This window comes from Poecilia mexicana, unplaced genomic scaffold (assembly GCF_051168715.1).
Source record: "Poecilia mexicana isolate PSO_F unplaced genomic scaffold, ASM5116871v1 scaffold_21, whole genome shotgun sequence".
Lineage (NCBI taxonomy): Eukaryota > Metazoa > Chordata > Actinopteri > Cyprinodontiformes > Poeciliidae > Poecilia > Poecilia mexicana.
In genome coordinates, this window is record NW_028263390.1 from 13,438,209 (window position 1) to 13,456,779 (window position 18,571).

At 37.8% G+C, this 18,571-nt stretch overlaps 2 protein-coding genes across 2 annotated transcripts in view; both read left to right on the plus strand.

Annotated features, from left to right (window-relative positions):
* The window catches only part of fig4a (FIG4 phosphoinositide 5-phosphatase a), a 50,779-nt gene extending 48,532 nt beyond the window's left edge, over positions 1 to 2,247 (plus strand). Inside the window, exon 23 of the mRNA XM_015013572.2 lies at positions 1,380 to 2,247. Within this exon, the coding sequence (XP_014869058.2) occupies positions 1,380 to 1,557 (178 nt within the window). The 3' untranslated portion in view covers positions 1,558 to 2,247. The remainder of the gene's footprint in view (positions 1 to 1,379) is intronic.
* Positions 2,248 to 7,828: 5,581 nt separating this feature from the next.
* Positions 7,829 to 10,014, plus strand: gpr6 (G protein-coupled receptor 6). Its single transcript, XM_015013700.2, has one exon. It carries the CDS (start codon positions 8,551 to 8,553, stop codon positions 9,550 to 9,552), a length of 1,002 nt encoding a protein of 333 aa, XP_014869186.1. The 5' UTR covers positions 7,829 to 8,550; the 3' UTR covers positions 9,553 to 10,014.
* The last annotated feature ends 8,557 nt before the right edge of the window (positions 10,015 to 18,571 follow it).

The following is an 18,571-nucleotide window of genomic DNA, read 5'->3' on the forward strand; positions in this document are numbered from 1 at the left end:
CCAAAACTGGCAAAACACTCTGGCACTGGTGTGTAGGCTGCCTCCTCCTCTTATGCTCCTCCAAATGAGATCATGCAGTGCAGGTGATGAATATCAGCTGGTCCACACCCTCCAGGAATGACTGCCAGGCGCCCCCTGAAGGATGGACAGGGAAACAGCAACCCCAACCACGGACAGGAAACACCCAGGAACCCAACAGTTTTAATGTTACGAAATACAGTTTAAATAAAATAATAAAATGGCATTCTTCTGAATCTGCATACAAGCATCCAGTCAGTAGATAGCAGGAATCTAGTAACGGCAGTGCCTCCTGCTGCGTATTGACACCATGTGTTGACGAGCATAGTCTTAAGAAGTGTACATGGCTCTTATTGCAAAAGGTCGAGGCTTTTAGTCAAAAATTGTAACTCATGCAGCGCTGAACAACTATTTGAGGAAACATGAAGTCATCCTATATTAAAATCGTAACTACAGGAGTAAAACTAACCTGGCGATGAAACAAGGTTTAATTTTCATAGAAAACATATGTATTTAAAAGCTATCCATATAAAGACCCTAACATCTGTGATTTAAAGCTGAAAACGTTTTTTTTTTTGTTCGAGATGATACCAGAATTCTATATGCACGGGTTAATTTTAAGCAAAAAGAGAAAAACAGTTGAATCATTAAGTATAAAATCTCTCGCCTTAGCACATTGACTTGACTTGTGGTGCATTAAGTCAAAGCTGAAGCTCACTTTTTTTAAATTTAACATTACGTACAGACATCAATTTCTCCCTTTTCATTTTTTTTTTTTATCAGAAATGTTTGCTCCTAATGTTTAGCCAGCAGTTGCTTTATATTCTTGAATTCACAGCATTGTGCCTATAGTTAGAAGAGCCGATGCCAAGTTTCTTACATGAAAGCATGCCTTTGTGTCTACCTGAAGTTCTGTCTTTGCTTTCAGAAATCTTATTCCCGGCAAGGTCCTGTTTTTTTTTTTTTTTTTGTTCTACTCGTGTATGATCACCAGCTGCTGTCAAACGGACTGACTGAGTGGACCATCTGACAAGCAGAAGCTTGTTAATTCATTGTTTGAATGGAAAGACATGCTTTGGTGTTTAGTTTCTGGGAAAACATGACAAAACATCTAATATGCTGCTGAAAAAGTGCCCGTCTCCACAATCCCCGTGTTGCTTTTATTATCAGCGTGGCCATTAGCTGCTGCTTTAAACGTGATATTCACAAAGCTTTTTATTTTTTTCTTGGTAAAATAAAAATAGCTTTTTTTTTGCTAAATATATGGAAGGGTTTTTTTTCCCCCCCGCTTGTGTTAGTCTTCTGTTGCTACATGATTGGTCTGACAGTTTGCCTTTATCCTCTTGCATGTCTACTTTCAGAGAACCAGTGTCCCACTTCAAGGATGACAGCATCTATGTCGTCTCTCTTCCTCAAGTGGACAGAGGCAGTCACGAAATGTTTGTGAGCCATGTAATGACGGGTCACGGGCAGGTGAGGGCGCTGTGCAGGGAGGATATGTTGATGTACAGGGAGTACGTGAAGAACAGATACATGTGAAAGCCAAATATCTGGAACTGGATGATGATATGGGCAAAAATGTTTCAGTTTTTTTTTTTTTTTGCTCGTGACTCTGGTAAGTTGTATGCATTTCTCCTGACGATGTACAGAAGACCTTACGCAGCTGAATTTTGACTTGTAAAATAATAATAAAATTAAAAAAAGCCTTTTGTATATTGTCTGTTTTATAAGTTTTCGACTGTTTTATTTGTGCAAACCTGCATTACAAGGCTACGATGGTGGTTTTTATATGATTTTCACATTATTTTAACTTTGGTCAAGTTTATATATATATATATATATATATATATATATATATATATATATATATATATATATAGTTGCAGAATAAAAAGCAAATATAAGTTGCGCGAATTTATGTAAATAATTTTAATCTTATGCAACACAGTGCAAGGAGCTGGCATTGAACTGTTTATAAAAAAACTTATTTGGAGTCAGTTTGTCATTTCTGACTAATCGTTTGTCTCTTTTTAAATGTTTTATTTTGCATATATTTATCATTCCAAAAACATGTCTGCTTACTTTTGTAATTATGAAGCATTTCTGTAAACATAAACCATTAAACTACCATAGTTTACAAAGTGGTACACATTTTTATCCATTTTCATTATGTTGTGTTGAACATATGAGATGTGTCTTAATAAATTAAACACCTATTTATCCAACCTACACAGAGGACTCCATTGTGAAAGTGTTGTTTTCGAGGTGCACATACATAACATTAACAGACAAAAAACTGACCTTGAACATTCTTATGCATGCACAAATGTGCACTTGGCTATTTTGACGAATACTGTTAAAAACCATCATGTAACATTATATATAAAATCAATATTATTTTAATTCGGCAGGCTCTTCTCTTGATATTGTCCAAATGCAACAGTAATATTAATTCCAACAGCTATGTAGATCAGAGATATCGCACTCATTTTCATTTTTTGTCCCATCAAGATCATGAATGACCTCAAAGGGTCGGTTGTGGTAGGATGTGATGAAACTGCCTTTTTAAGCTGTTAAGACATGTTTAAATAGCTGTCTTGGCATTCAGTGAGTACATGATAAAGTTGAATAATTTTGAATATATTTTCCCATTGGTGCAACTTGACAACTTGATTGATAAACTGATATTTAAGAACACAACTGTTGGGTTTTATTTTCTTTCTATTCATGTAAAGAACTTAGCATTGCTTTTCTGAAAATGCGCAACACAAATAAAATTGCCCTAAATTCCTCTTATGTAGTTGGATTTCATGTATGTTTATTCCTTCTTACCCAATGAAGCTTTATATTAGTGGTATTATAACTAGTTTCAATAAAAAAACATTTTTACTGTGGCTTGATGCATTTTTCAGTTAACAACTGAAGCTTCCATATTGTATTTCTGATGCCTTTCATTAATCTGGCCTCTCTAATTCGCTACCCATCCATAAATCCAATATTTTACCTTTCATGCAGCGTTTTTAAGTGTTAATTTCCCCCTACTATTAGATCCTTTTTCCCGCTTTCACGTCCTTGCTGCCTTACACTTTGTGTTCCCTCTCCTGTCACACTCTCTCCTCGGCTCTCGGCTTTCAAGCGCAGGTGTCAGAAAATGTGAAATGTTCTCCATTATAAACGCTCAGTCGTCATTCAGACTGACCACCGGCCACAGCATTAGTGCCACGTGAGAGTTGGGGAGGAGGCGCAGGGAAGAGCATGGTATGCATATGATCCGACGAATGAAGAGGTTTCTTTTTAAACGTGAATGAATATATTTTTTTTGAAACGCCGCAGGGACATTTAATTGCAACGAGCAAAGATTGTATTGCTGATGTCAGGAGTCCAGTAATGACATGTGACAAGAGCCTCTTGGTGGACCCAGAAGGCTTCTTCTCCTGCCTCGGTTGAGATGCTTCAATGACTTTTGGGTTGCGTCACGGCCGCGGGGTTCTCATGGTTTCTTTGTCGACCGCAGAGTAGTGAGGTGATGGTGCTAGCGACACCTCGGGTGTGACGGCATAACTCACACCATGCTCTCTACCTTAATAGATAAGACTACATAGGGTAGAGATTTCTTACTCCTTTGTTTAAGCTCTTCTTTGGAGGCTGAAATACAGGGAGACACTGAATCCCTTCAACATGTAGCTTGTAAACCAATAGAGAAGTGTGAGTTGCAATTATCAGTTACGTTTTCTGTAATTCTGCCAAACACTGCCTAAAAGGCCTTTAGTGGGACAGGACTCCTGTGAAATGGCTCCTATCAACTCTGATTAGCTGAATGTCTTTTATTTCAAAGTTTTAACTCTTGTCAGATCACATTTTCATCGAGCTGCTCCATTCCCAAAAACGGTCTTCTGGTTGGACAGCTGCACTTAAATGCCTCATATCTGATAAAAATGCAGTGAAATTTAAAAGAGACCGGTTTTAATGTGAACATATTTTTCTCTCTCTCGTTTTATGACCGAATAGTAAGAGCCTGCCCAAGAACTTGTGGAGAAGCTTGGTGGAAATAGACCCTTGATTACTCAGGATAAGCCACAGTTAAAGTTAGAGGCGGTAGTGTGATTATACATGGCTGCATGAATTTCTGTTTGTGTACAGGTTGAACTGTTGAGGTTTGAAATAGAACAGTTGCGTAACCTACTGCATCGCCTCATTAATATAGGTTTATTTTTAAACACCGTATGGGTCACAAAGTGTTTCTTTGGATGAAGAAAAGTCCTTGAGATTACTGTTTCTCTGATGAAAACGTGAATGCTTTTTGTTTTTTGTTATCCTAAAACCAATATGAAAATAAAGGCAGAGTTTCAGTCTTAACACAAACCTCTATGTGTTTGTAGCACATAACAGTAAAGTAAAAGAAACAAAATGTAATGTTTAAGTGTTGCCCCAGAATCTCTGTGGGGTTTTTGATGTGGACTTTGAATGGGCCACTCTCAGATGTTTGTGATCTGTTGTTGTCTCACTCCTCCCGTGTCTTCAGCAACTAAAAGAGCGGCTCTCTGGCGGCCATTCATGCAAGAACTGTCACTTTCTACCGCTTGTGCTTAAAAGCATCAACATTATTTGCTTATTGCTAATATCTGCACTAATCTTGCTGGTTAAATGATGGAAATCCTGTAGAATTTGGGTCATGATAGCTTTTACTGTATTCTCACTACTGAACAGTGGCTCTGGAGCTTTTATCTAATTACGTGACAGCTAGTGATGGAGCCATCCAATTTGTATGATTGATGTGTTGCATAAAGAGTACAACTTTCCTTGGGTGAGCACAGCAGCTTTTTAGGTAGGAAGTAGGTCAATTTTATGAGTGAAATTGAAGCGTTATTTCTCTGCTGTGTCTCTATTTAGTCACCAAGGACAGAGTTCTGTTTTTGCTGTCACCACCAAGCCCATTTCTGCATCCACCTGTCCATGCAATTTGTTTTTTTTTACACTAAATCTGTTCACCCACTACTTAAGCGTAAACTTAGCACCTGCACTCTGGGTTGTCTCTTTATTAAAATTTTCTGAGGGAGCAGGCTCTTGTTATTGACCTTTTCACCGCCTATTAGAGACATGCTCGGATTCTGCTTTTGTTAAATATCACTAGAAGGGCATTCCTGTATTGAGGGGTGAGTCGCTGCCTTGTGTTTACATAGACAGGTGTTTGCCCCCTTGTGCTGCTCTGCTGTTTGTGTTTGCTTCCCAAAAATGGGACTGTTTTGACGGAACGGCGGCTTTTCATGAAATAGTCCTGTTTTTCTGTTCCTAATGGCAGATGTCTCATTACGCTGAGGCCTCTCTCAGAGCACATTGGTGTGGGTGAATAAATGCAAACAGCTATGGATTTGTTGTTGTTTTTTTTAGCTCATTACGGGAAGGCCCCTCTAAAATAGAGCAGAGGTTGAATATTTGGATTTAGCAGTGGAGTACTTTGGTTTTGGTGGCATTTTAGCCCATTTAGCTCTCTAGCAAGGCAAATAAAAATGTATTTATTTTTTTTTTATCCTGTTTGGACTTTAGAGTCTTTGATATAAAATATTACACGCTTCATGTGACTACTCAGCTCATGAATAAAGATTTCTGCAGCCCTCAAGCTTGACAGAGGTTGACCAAACCACTGTTACCAGGAAACCAAAGTCAGTTTACATATTGCTTTACTGCTGCTTTGGCTCTCTTTCCATCCTCTCTATTTGAATTCAGCATTCATCAGCAGCTCAAACGCATCACTGATTAGCTTGAAATAATACACTGTTTTCACACAATAAAAGTAAGAGCATGTAACTGTTTCAATTTATGCTATACTCTACTAATTATTTCTGCTATATATAATTCACGTGTAAACTCTATGCTGCCACATGAGGTAGGCGTTTCGAACGCACCACTCTCCCACGCAGAGAAAGAGCTGAAAAGTTTATTTCACAATGCATATGGATGCACTCAGTGGCCACTTTATTAGGTACACCTTGCTGTTACCTATAGTTGCAGTTCTTCATAGGATATATTCAGCAAGATGTTGCTGCAGGTTTATTGGTTTAATTTCCATGTTGCACTTTCCTGAAGTAGAATATGTACTCCAACTAATAAAGTCGTTTTCTTCAAAATTTATAATTAAAGTTCGTTACATTCTAAAGGAAAAAAAATACACAGGTTTGTCATTGAAAAATTAAGTTAAAAATTTGCATGGACTTTTTTTTTTTTTTTTTTAATATTTCCTACTTGACTATTACAGAGATGATATTTTGAGACCAATACGTGACTGAAGTTAAATTGAAGTTAAACATACAAGATGTGTCAACAACCGCAATAACGCTGAGTAAATTTTATTTTAAGATTTTAGAATACTGTACTTTATTCATCATGCTTTTACTTCAATACATATGAATGACTTTAAGCTTTTCATATGTTTGCTCAAAAACAGTAGGTAATATAAACAGTTTGAGCTTTTCCTTGCTTTCTGGATTCCTTATTCTTAATAGTAGCTAAAGTAAGAGTGTATTGTTATTTTATAATTTAAAAAAAAATGAAATGACATGTGCAGGTGGATTTCTGTTGCTTCAAACAGGATGGGCTCTTCATAATCTCCAACAGATTTTAACAGAAAGCAACATTTTAAGTATTTGCTTCAAATCAGATATCCATCAGTCTTTTCTAGAACCTGTCTGGAGTTTTCTTATGACTCTGTTTGTTGGATTAATCCAAGGGGAAGAACAGGGAGCCATGTACTGTTTCTATCTCTCTCTCTCTCTCTCTCTCTCTCTCTTTCTCTCTCTCTGTCTCCCTCCCCCTCTCTCTCTCTCTCTCGTTCGTCGTCTCCACGGTTTGAAGCGCTCCTTGCATGACTGTCTCTCCCCTCTATACCGCTCCTCATCCTCCTCCGCCTCCTCACACTCACCTCTCTCCATCGAGATGAACGGCAGCCAATGCTTCACAGCGCTCCTGCCCTGGGTGTGTGTCCCATGCCTGGGAAGCACAACAAGATCAAGGGCTTCACCTGAGAGGGACCCAAGCGCCTTCATTCTCCACCTCTTTACGATTTGAACCTCGAATTGAACGACAATTCCACTTCTCACTGCTTTGTCAGAAAGGTAGGTTGTCTAAGCCTTTTATAAAGTACCACAGACTGAAAAATAGAATCCTTCTGTCATCTTTTATATTATTGTTTTGTCTTCAGGTAGTATCAGAGTAAGAATTGTGGGAGTTGAATCTTTTTTTTACAGACATGATGTAGAGAAATCCAAGCAGAACACGTGACATGATGGGGGTTTTTTCTGAAATTGAAAAGATTTTTTTATTTTTTTATTTTTATTTTTTTTACTGTCAGAATAACAGAGTGGGGTGGCTATTAAAACATTTAGGAATATTTTTCACAAGCTTTAATCTTTAAGCTAAGAAGCACCCTAACTTTTTGAGACTGATCTTTCAGGACCGGGGACAGTTCCTCTGCTGGCGCACTAGCACTATGAAAAGATATGCCAAGTTTCAAGTTACTGTTCAACCTACTTTTTATACATACATATATATATATATATATATATATATATATATATATATATATATATATATATATATATATATATATATATATGTATGTATATATATATATATATATATATATATATATATATATATATATATATATATATATATATATATATATATATATATATATATATATATACATAAAGAATCTACAAAAAAACATTTTAGGATTATTTTCCTTTGAATTTGAAAGGTTTGACTATATAATCTACTAGAAAAGAATGAATTTAAATGATGGGCATCTACATGTCTTGTAGAGAGAGAAATCTCAAGCAGCTGTTTTATTTATCTCTAAAGAAAGCATTTTGGAGTGATTTCAATCATGCCTTTAAATATACAGAACAACATAAAAGTAAACTTTATGGGGAAATTTCACATTGCTCTCCTCTAACAGACGGTCTATAGTCCATGTTCCTATTATATTATCACTTTGGGAATTGCTTAGTTCAATATTTGCTTGTTCTCTACATATGCTGCTGGATGATTGATTGTGTTCTTTGTTAAAATCAGTTTAGTACTCAGCTTGAAGCACTTTATGGCTCGATATGAGGGATTGCTGCAAAGCTACTGACTGACTAAATGCAATGAGCTGTGTTGCTTAGACAACCTTTTTTTTTTTTTTTTGCCAACTACCAGTTATTTTATCAACAGAGTTTTTACTTTGTAGCATTAAAACCAGAATTCAATTGGAGTCTATGTCACATAATTTCAATCTTTCTATGCGATTTAAATTTTTTGGGACTAAATTGATAAGAGGTTGGATCTGTTGGTCTTCAAAAGGGCATTGGAATTATATTTTGTTGTGAATTAACAGTCATTGTGTTGAAGCGCCTTTTAAAGCCATTGCAACCCTTTCACAAAATCTTTCATTTTGAGCTCCCCATATTCTACCAACTAAAGGTAACTTCGTGATAAAATGACAGCTTCACTAAAAACAACCTTGCTCTTACTCTTTGGCAGTGTGGAGCGATGAACGAGTCCCTGGTTGTGAATGACTCCTCTGCAGCTGGAGAACCCGTCCCATGGATGGAGGCTGAGTCTTTGGAGCAACACAACGGCAGCTTAGAACTGTCCGCCGCTCCCTTAGAGTTCCCTGTCAACCCGTGGGACATCATGCTCTGCATGTCAGGCACCGTCATCGCCTGCGAGAACGCTATCGTGGTAGCGATCATCTTCTACACTCCCACCCTGAGGACTCCCATGTTTGTGCTGATCGGGAGCCTGGCCACAGCAGACCTGCTGGCCGGCATGGGATTAATCCTCAATTTTGTGTTCCAGTACGTCATCTCCTCCGAGACCATCAGCCTCATCACGGTGGGCTTTCTGGTAGCGTCTTTCACGGCATCCATCAGCAGCCTCCTAGCCATCACCGTGGACCGTTACTTTTCCCTCTACAATGCCCTGACGTACTTCTCAGACAAGACGCTGCAGTGCGTGCATCTGATGCTAATCGTGACCTGGGGGGTGTCTCTGCTGCTGGGTCTGCTGCCCGTGCTGGGCTGGAACTGCCTGCACGAGCCAGCCTCCTGCAGCATTGTCCGCCCTTTGACCCGGAGCAACCTCATGCTCCTTGCCACGTCCTTCTTCGTCATCTTTGTGCTCATGCTGACCCTTTACTTTAAGATTTGCAAGATCGTGTGCCGACATGCACACCAGATCGCCCTGCAGCAACACTTTTTCGCCACGTCCCATTATGTTGCCACCAAAAAGGGGGTGTCCACTTTAGCCATCATCTTGGGGACCTTTGGTGCCAGCTGGCTGCCGTTTGCCATCTACTGCCTTGTAGGTGAGAGGGAGTATCCATCAGTGTACACCTATGCTACGCTGCTGCCCGCCACTTATAACTCTATGATCAACCCCATCATCTACGCCTACAGAAACTCTGAGATCCAACGCTCTATTTACATGCTTCTGTGTGGCTGCTTTCAGGCCAACGGCTCTTATCGCTCTAGGTCACCAAGTGAGGTCTGAAAAAGGTGCTTCTGATGTGTTTGGAGGAATGTGTGTGTGTGTGTGCGTATGTGTGTGTGTTAGAAGAGACAGAGCAAAAAGACAAACCAGACAATTGGCTTACTGCCGACAGTGAATGCTTTTCAGTCACAAATAGGGCGTGGATACCGTACCTGCACTTTAATATGTCTCGAAACAAGTTCAGAAAAGTTATAAATGCTGTGAACAAGAGTTCTTATTAAAAAAGGACACCAAATCTGTGAATGTATTTAACTGAGGAAAAAAAAAGAAAAAAAAAAAGAGGAAAATATTTTTGCACTTCATTGAGTGTTTTGTTTTTTAATACCAAAGCAGTATTGTTTGACTTTGGATGTGTTTAAATGTTTTGAACCCGTGTGCATCCTGTGCCATTTTTTTCTATTTTGTATTGTGTTGTCAACAAAGTCCGTTTTGTATCAAACAAATAAAGGAATAAAGTCCTGCCTTCTCGCCATCCCTCGTCTTCACTGTTGCATGTTTCTTTGCTTCCTGTGACTTGTTTTTGTCTTTTTCTGCCAGGTGGGTCTGTTTGGATAGACTAATAGCCCACTGTGAAAGCAAGTCCTGGAAAATAGCTTACATTGACAGCCAGTCACATTCAAGTCGTGTTTGCTCAGTGTGCTTGTGTGTGAACACGAGTGTTTGAGGCAGAATAACCCAGACAAATATAAGAGCTGAAAATGTGCTCTTTGATAGAATTTGCAGACATTTGCGTTACCATCCAATCAAGTGGGTAAAACATATCTAAATTAAGTCAGACTAGGCAATACATTTAGTACTCAGTTGAATACATTAGGCACAATCCACTCAACATGTCTGCACATTCCATAATCGTTGAGAGAGTTATATATTTTTTAACTCTTCTCATCTCTTTAGCATGTCCAGCTATGACTCAGGGCCAAGGCGGCAGCAGGCACGTGGATGTGTGTGTGACACAGCATGGCCAGGAATGATAATAAGCCTTTTGCCTGTTCTAAGTAGACTCTGCAGCCACAAACACGGCGGTTTATCTGGCACGCTGTTTAAACAGGTAGCAGAGAGGCATCAGCGTGCCAAAGGGAGTCGAAATCGGCGCTTACTAGCAGGAGATCTGAAATTTATTCCTCATAAATGTTTTTTTACACTTGCTTTTATCAAACTGTTTCTAACACAGTTCAGGTCCCAGTAACCCTGAAGCTGAACAGTGAGAAATAGGTAAACTCTACTTGAAATGCTTGAATTCAATAAAGTCGTGTTTGGCAACAAGATTGGACAAGTATGTGGGAGGATTTGATGAATTTTCTTCTTTTTTAAAAAAAACAAAAAACAAAAAAAACATCAGCAGCAGTCTTAGTTGCGCTCAGTAAACACAGCAACTCTTTTGATAGAATTTTTTTAAATCTCCAATCTGTTTTATTTGCTGCTTCAGGGTGCAGCAACTGGCAACTGATCTCTTCATTTTTCTTTCTACCACAGATTATATTGTTTTGTCTCTATGGTATACTTAAAGTGACTTGTTAAAGTATTAAGGCTCCTTGAATTTTCACACGATTTTATATGACATACAAACACAAGCTATTGTGTAGTGGAAGGATAACAACACATGGTTTCAAACTATCTTTACAAGTAAATCTAAAGAAGGGCTAATGTGTATCCAGTCCTTTTACTCTGACACCCTTAAATAAAATCCAGTAAAATCAAACTGCCTTTACATGGGGTTCATTGAAGGCCTCTGACGTTCCTTGTGAACCTAATCAAACAACTCAAACTTGCCTTTGTTGTTTTCATTCCTTTCTTTTCTCTTTCCTGTTTAATCTCTGGTGGAAAGTACCATTTTAAATACATTTAGACAGTAGCTCCCACACAGCATTAATACATATCTCCTTCTCTGTAACAGCCTCCAGTAGCAGAGCTGCTTTCGGTCAGTTCTTGGCAGAACGTTAAGTGGGAGAAAGGTGAGGGACACTGAAGGCCAATAATAGACCACAGACTCAGGCCTGGCCACTCAGAGAGGCGGTCATGTTTACTCACTCAGTGATTTTTTTTTTTTTTTTTTTTTACCTCAACAGATGTCTCTTTTGATCCTCCACTGAATCAGGTAAAAACTAGCTCCTTTACAATGCCTTAAAAGTAACCAGTTGCACCAGCTATAGTATGGTTCAGGTCATTTTCAGAAAAAGGTTGATTTAAAAGGTTGATCAGTTTTTATCCTTTGTCATACATTATGATTGAAATCTACAATAAAAGAAAAACAGTTCAAAGTAGTTCTACCTTATGCAGTTATAAGACATCTGTACTAATAATTCAATCAGGGTAAAACCAGAACTGGTCCCAATTTATTGACAATATTTTAATTGTCCTTTTTGGTACATGACTTTTTAAAAGAAAATGTTTCATGTTCCTTAATAAGTGATTTCCATGAAAAGGTCATTTGACCCAATAGTAGTCTTACTCAGTTTAATGTGTTTTTTTTCCCCCTCCATTAGTCACAGTTGAAATCCAACATGGCCACAACATGAAAAATGACCTTGTCTTATTTTCTTCTGCTCCAGATGATTTTTTGCAACCAGAGCAGCCTTTCAGCATTTTTTACTGCAAGACCTCTTAATATTTTCTCTGATCCAACGATACAGAAAAATAGCCACATTTTTTTATTGGTATATAGAGGTCATAAATCAGGTACTTCTTGAACATAGCATCCATTAGACGAAACAGAAGCTGGTAGCTGTGTTTGAATTATGTAATGCTGGATTGGCTGAGACCTGAGTGACTCTTTGGGCAATCACTAAAGTACACAGTCAAATGATTCCCTCATTAATAATATAATTACAGGGCCGTAGCAAATGCTCTCCATAGAAACATTACTATTACTGACTTCATCATTAGTTTGATGGAAAATGCTTAGGTGTTATGGATTATGTAATCCCTTAAACAGGTGCTTTAACTCCCTTACTGGTTTTCCTTTTCCTATTCATATGGGCATGATCTCCCAGGAAAGTCATAGAAACAAGTGATAAGGGATAACACAGCTGGAAAATAAATGTTTGCTCCGATCTCTAATCTCTTTGTTCACAAACAACTTTCTGAGAAAGACGAAAAACATTAGAGTGACTCTCCAACTCATATGTACATCTTGGATTTTACAATAATCAAGGCACATGCACAAACGTAAACAACATCAGAGGACATGTTAACAATTGCAAAAAAAATGTATTGATTTAACTCTAAGTGGGGATATAAAAACCACTTGTCTTTGCAGAACGGCTTCAACTCAGCTTACTTTCACGTAGAGCCTTTTTACACAAGGGCCAGATTGGCTAGGGTCCTTTTTATAATCCTTCCAGCTAACTTTGATTAATACTAAAAGTTATCAGATGACCTGAAGCATTTAAATCTGAGAAGAAACAGCAACTTTTTAACAGCAATGGATTTTGGGTCTATCATAATCATAGTCTTTAGCAAAAGCCACACTGAAAACCACTGAACATAACGATCTGACTGAATGATCACCATATAAAGAAAAAGATATTGATAAATTCATCCTAAACAATCTCACAACTTTTGAAGACACTAAAGTGAAACTTGCACACTACAAAAGAGGAAGCAACTCTTTTATATGTCTTAGAATAACCGTTTTGAAATATTACAGCAACTCCTTGAAGCATTTGGTTTCAAGAATCCCCTAAACAGGATGACAAGTCACCATAAAGGGACTCTGAAAACAGATTCAGGGTCCCCAAAATGAGTAATACCCACACTCACCGGTTTACAAATCCTAAAAGCTTTTATTGAAAAACAGATTTTATGCTTCTCTCAGAGGCATGTCTCTGATTGCCAGTAGATGGTGTTTGTGTTGCCGTGTGTGTCGGTGTGTAGGCACAAATTGGCAGGAGGACTGAGTGGCTTGAGTGTGCTTGTTAGCAGCCTGGCACCTGCAAAGATTTGTCATTACTGAATTAGCAGACTGAAGGTAGGTGTGTATGTGCCGCCTGAATCCAGTCGGCAATGTGTGTGTGGCGTGCAAGAAAGGCGTGTAAAGATCAGAGTATGTCTGAGAAAAAGAGAGAGAGCGAAAGCAGCAGCCATAAACTGTTCCCTTCAGCCTCTACTTTCTCAGAAAAACACTTTGTGACGTAGTAAGTGAGACTAAGAGAAATTTTTCAAGCTACACTGAGCTTAATAAGTATTATGGGCACTCAGCATCATGCTGTTTAACCACTGTACTCTCTGCTCCTAACTATGTTTGTCTTAGAGGTTCAGCTGCAAGTAAAGGGGCAGAAGGTCTTTCCTAAATAGATTCTTCTAGTAGGGAGAAGTGTGCTCTATGTAGGCTAAGTTTGGACGAAGTGTAATGATAGTTGAGTTGACTGAATCAAAAGAACATAATTAATGACATGATTAACAGCATAATTATTGTTTTTTTTGGTATACAGGAACTAATATTTGATTAAAAAGTGAAAAAATACGTTTCATTACGATATATTTTTACTGCAATAAAAAAAAGAAATCTCCAAGAAGAAGAATTTGTGAGTAAAAGGAAAAGAAATACATCCATATTGTGTCAATAGGTGGCGCTGGTATCAAATGTAGCAATAAAAAGAAATAAAATAAAAATTAGTGTAGGGTCAAACAATAACCCGTCCCACAAACTGCAGACTGCAGCTTGAGGCTTCTCTGTATTTTAGTCAGTGTTTTAACATTTAATTCTAATAAATGTTGTTGGTAAACTATTATATGCAACATTCCAAGCATGTGGGAAAGTATTTCTGGGTGCAGAAAAAAGAATTGTGCTATTGTTTTGTCACATCAAGCAAACACAAAATCAATACAGGGTTGACTTGAAGAGGGGTTTTGATGTCTTTTAAAGATCCTAGGAACTTACAACATGATATTTACCAAGTTTTTGGAAAGCTCTGGAAATGCTATTGGGTGAACATGTAACATCCATGGACAGCAGAAAAAAGAAAAAAAAAAAAGTTGGAACAGGTAGGAGACTGAAGCTTCAATTCTGTCTTCAGTTAGTTTTTATTTTTATTTTATTGCTATTTTTTCAGTATTTTATATAATTGGAAGAGCATTTCGTCTCATAACTAATTATATTTATTTTTCTCATTTGGACGTAGTTTTTATCTTTTTCACAATTTTTTTGCAAGACAATCCTAGCTCTCTGATTGCTGCGACTGTACGATTGTGGTCATCGTTTCCAGCTGTGTCCCGTCAGCCACTATGTATAATTTGCCTGTGCACCCGGCTTGTTTACCCAGCCTCTGTTCGCCTTGTCTGTGTCAGCCGTAGATAATCACCTGTTTGCTCGTCATCAGTGATGTTTGATGTTCTTTGGATTTGTGTCTATATAGAATTTTGGGCTAATTGAACCTTGCCTCACATGGCCTTTTGTTCTTCACATTCATTGAAGTTTCTGTACGTACCTGCAGTGGCTATGTTTGCATTTGGGTACTCTTAGTCCTTGCCTGCTCAAAATACATAAAAAAATAGTTTAAAAAAAAGAAAAAGAAAGAAAGAAAAGAAAAAAAATCAGAGGAATACTGAACTCCATCTCAAGTTAGTTATCACTGTCTCATCCTCACAAAGCATTTCAGAATTGTTTTAATACACTTTTTGTAGTGTTTAATAAAATGCCATTGGACTGGTTCATTGCACTTTGTTCTCAGGCTCATTGTGATTAGAATACAGGGAACTTGAGCAAGCCGTTGTCACAAAAATAATTAAAAAAAAAGATGGCAAACTGGAATAAGTAGGGGGCTTATCCTTCCTTAAGTAAAGATGGATTTAAAGAGCTAGGGAAATGAAGCGGTAATTTTCCCAAGATGGTGCCGATGTAAAAGGAAGAGGAAAGGGATACAGAATGAGGTCTAAAGTTCAGAATAAAAGTCAAGTCAAAGGTAGTGGATAATCACATTTACAATCTGTTGAAACCAAACTAAAGTCAAAGTATAATTTAATGTTGTTTCTAAAAGCAAAAAACACCAACAAAAAAAGCGAAAAAGCGAATATGCCTTTTTGTAAAGCAAGAGGACAGGACAGGAGAAACGCAAGCTAGTCAACTTGAGCAACACCGATTCACATGCAGTGTACTTCATATTCTACATAACATCCATGAAGCGCTCCCAATCTGGACAGCTTCATTAAGATTCAAGACTTCCTCTCTGACTCATCATGTCTATGCTCCTGCTGTTGTTGCAAGCTTCAATTCTGCATCCTTGCCATCCACCTATCCAAAGGTTTTGCGATAAAGATGTTCTGACAACTGTAAGAAATGCCAAGAAGCATGTGACCAGGAAGGGATGGGAGTGCTCATACTCCAAACTTGAACCATGTTCTTCAGTAAAGATCTATAAATATTTATGCATGACTTGTCGGGCAGAACATCTTCAAATGCCATGATGTTTTCCATCTGTTGGGAGAGCAGCATCTGAGCCGGTGAGTCAAAAAATATGAATAAAAATTAGAGACGTCTGGCTGTGTTCTGCTTGGTGCCGATGCTGACTATGGAAAGGAGAACGTTGTAAAAACCTGCTGAACAACATGACATTATGACATCTTCATTTGTACTTCACCAAGAACTGAAAATGATCTTCACAGACATATTTATCTAATGGGGAATCACACATTAAATTTTATTACCTTAATTACCCCTACTACTGATCAACTTAGACGTTTGGATTTAAAATGGTGTTCATTCAACCAAGAAATTTGTTACCGTCGAGACAGAAACATCACAAAGAATAAGAAAATATAAGTAAAAAGTGTTTTAAAAAGAATCAATTTTCATCAAAAACAAGTGCTTAAATGTTGATTTGTGTAAAATATATTCTCTTCTGTAGCCTTCTCAGTAGTCAGTGGGAATAAAATATTGCAAGAGCAATCAACCCACTTCTTGTAATTGCTTAGAAAGTGTGTTGCACGTTTCTACTGCTATTTTTTAACAACTTGTTTTTAGCGCTAGTCTTTGAGTTCGAAGCCCATCTTAATACAATTTCCAGTCAGGATAAAAATACTGGTAAATTTGAAAGACTACTTAAAACTGTCATTGATTTTGGTAAACTGTTTACATGTCAATTTCCTTCAAAATTCAAGCTTCAAATGAGGAAATGTGCGTTTAACAACAGTACAGGATTTCTTTTCTGAGGACAGTGTGAGCAAGTGACTTGTGAGCTTTTATAAGATCATTGACCTCCAAACACGTCTTTGCACTGAGATCTTCATTCTGATTATTACCTGCTGTGTATTAGCTGTAGTTCTCAGACATGCAAAAGAAAATCAAAACACTTAATCATCTGCGCAAAGCACAGAACTTTAGAAAACCATGCAATCAATAGCCTCTCCCAGAAGCCCCATTAAATCTCTGTTTCCCAGACAAGTGTCAAACTGAATGAAATATCTGCAATAATTTAATATGTGAGAAAGGACAACTTGACCTACAGGAAAGTAAGGTTAAAGAGACAGAGCGAGAGCAGGTGCTCTCGTTCACTCACACCTCACTCCCAACATGATTACCTGTCATCAGTTTACTTCGTCAGATCCTCCTTTGAATCTTTAAAGGACAGTGTAGAAAAGTGTGTCCTTCATAATCTGGCAGTTGCACTCCTCCAAATCATTTCTACGACAAATCAACCTGGTGCCTCACCACGACTTACACCCGTCACCCCGATATCCTCCTCAATTTACTAAACCCTGCTATCATCCGACTTTAAGGAGAAATTTCTGGGAGATTGTTCCCCTCCCCTAACTGTAGCGATGGTGACTAATGCAGAAATTAAGCATGGAGGGGCATATTCAGCCACAAGCAGCGTGACACTCTCATGAATACGACTTGCATCACTCCCAGCGCACAAAGACTTAAATGCTAACGATTATCTGCCATTACAGCTGCTGATTCGAGAGAAATTAGTTTCAAATGTTTGTTCATGTCTCTCTGGGTGAGTATTCAAAGTGAGTTCTTTACTGATAATCTGCAAGCCTCGGGCTTTACAGTGCCTTTCAAAACTAGTCACATGTCCACAAACGTCAGTGAATTTCTGAAGCTCTTACAAGTTGAAGAAAAATGACAGTTTAACATTTTTTGGTGAAAATAAAAATCAGAAAATGATATCAAAGATTTGCATTCAGTGTCCCTGGGTCAGCAGTGTGGAGAACTCCTTGCTTCAAGTCTCTTCCTGCTTTGCATGATTAGAGATTTTCGTTTAGAACGGTAATGAATTCCCTGTAATTGATATTTATACAAATATAAAAATTCCAAGTTGTTTTATTTGAAAAAGCTCATATAACATTTGTGGCTAGAATGTCGCTTTAGATTGTAAAGGTTGAAGACCCCTGTTTCATTTGTGCAGCTTTATGAAAGCAGTACAATGCATTTTGCTACTCTGTGAAACTTATGAAACTTACTGGAAATATTGTATTTACTCATTTGACTACTTTCTGCCTTTACATATTGAATATTTAGTGCAGAGATTAGACTTCCAATTTGCAGGGAAATCTTAAACATCTTTCTGTACTAGAAAAAGACAAATTCAAAGAGAGAAAAACTATGTAAAATAGTATTTATTAAGTCCTATGCCTTATCAAACTTCATTAGCCTCGGTCAATAAATCATGAGCTTCTCAAGTGAAAACGGAGACATGACGTAGTTTAACTATATCGAAAAGTATTACGGTTGGTTTGTGTAAAATATGTTTTTTTGTTTTTTTTAAAGCAGTCTCTAGCCCAACATCAAGGTGATTATTCAAATTAATTCAGGGATGGTGACGACGATGATAATCTTTTAAATCCCACAGAAGGATTGCATAATGGGTTTGTTGATATTTGTTTTCTCTGGGAATAAGAGAGCGAGCAGGCAGAGGCGTGACAAAGTCTGCGTCGGTGCTGACAGAGTGTAGGAGGGAGGGCGCGCAAATGTTTCCCCAACACAATGAAAGATCTCCCACGGGAACAAATTGAGAATTCACTCTGATCAAATATTCAGATTTTCTATATTTTACATTATTTTTTATTTCGTATTTTT

What these genes read in the sequence shown, in the direction of transcription:
- gpr6 (XM_015013700.2), top strand. Translation starts at nt 8,551, where the DNA reads ATGAACGAGTCCCTGGTTGTGAATGACTCCTCTGCAGCTGGAGAACCC.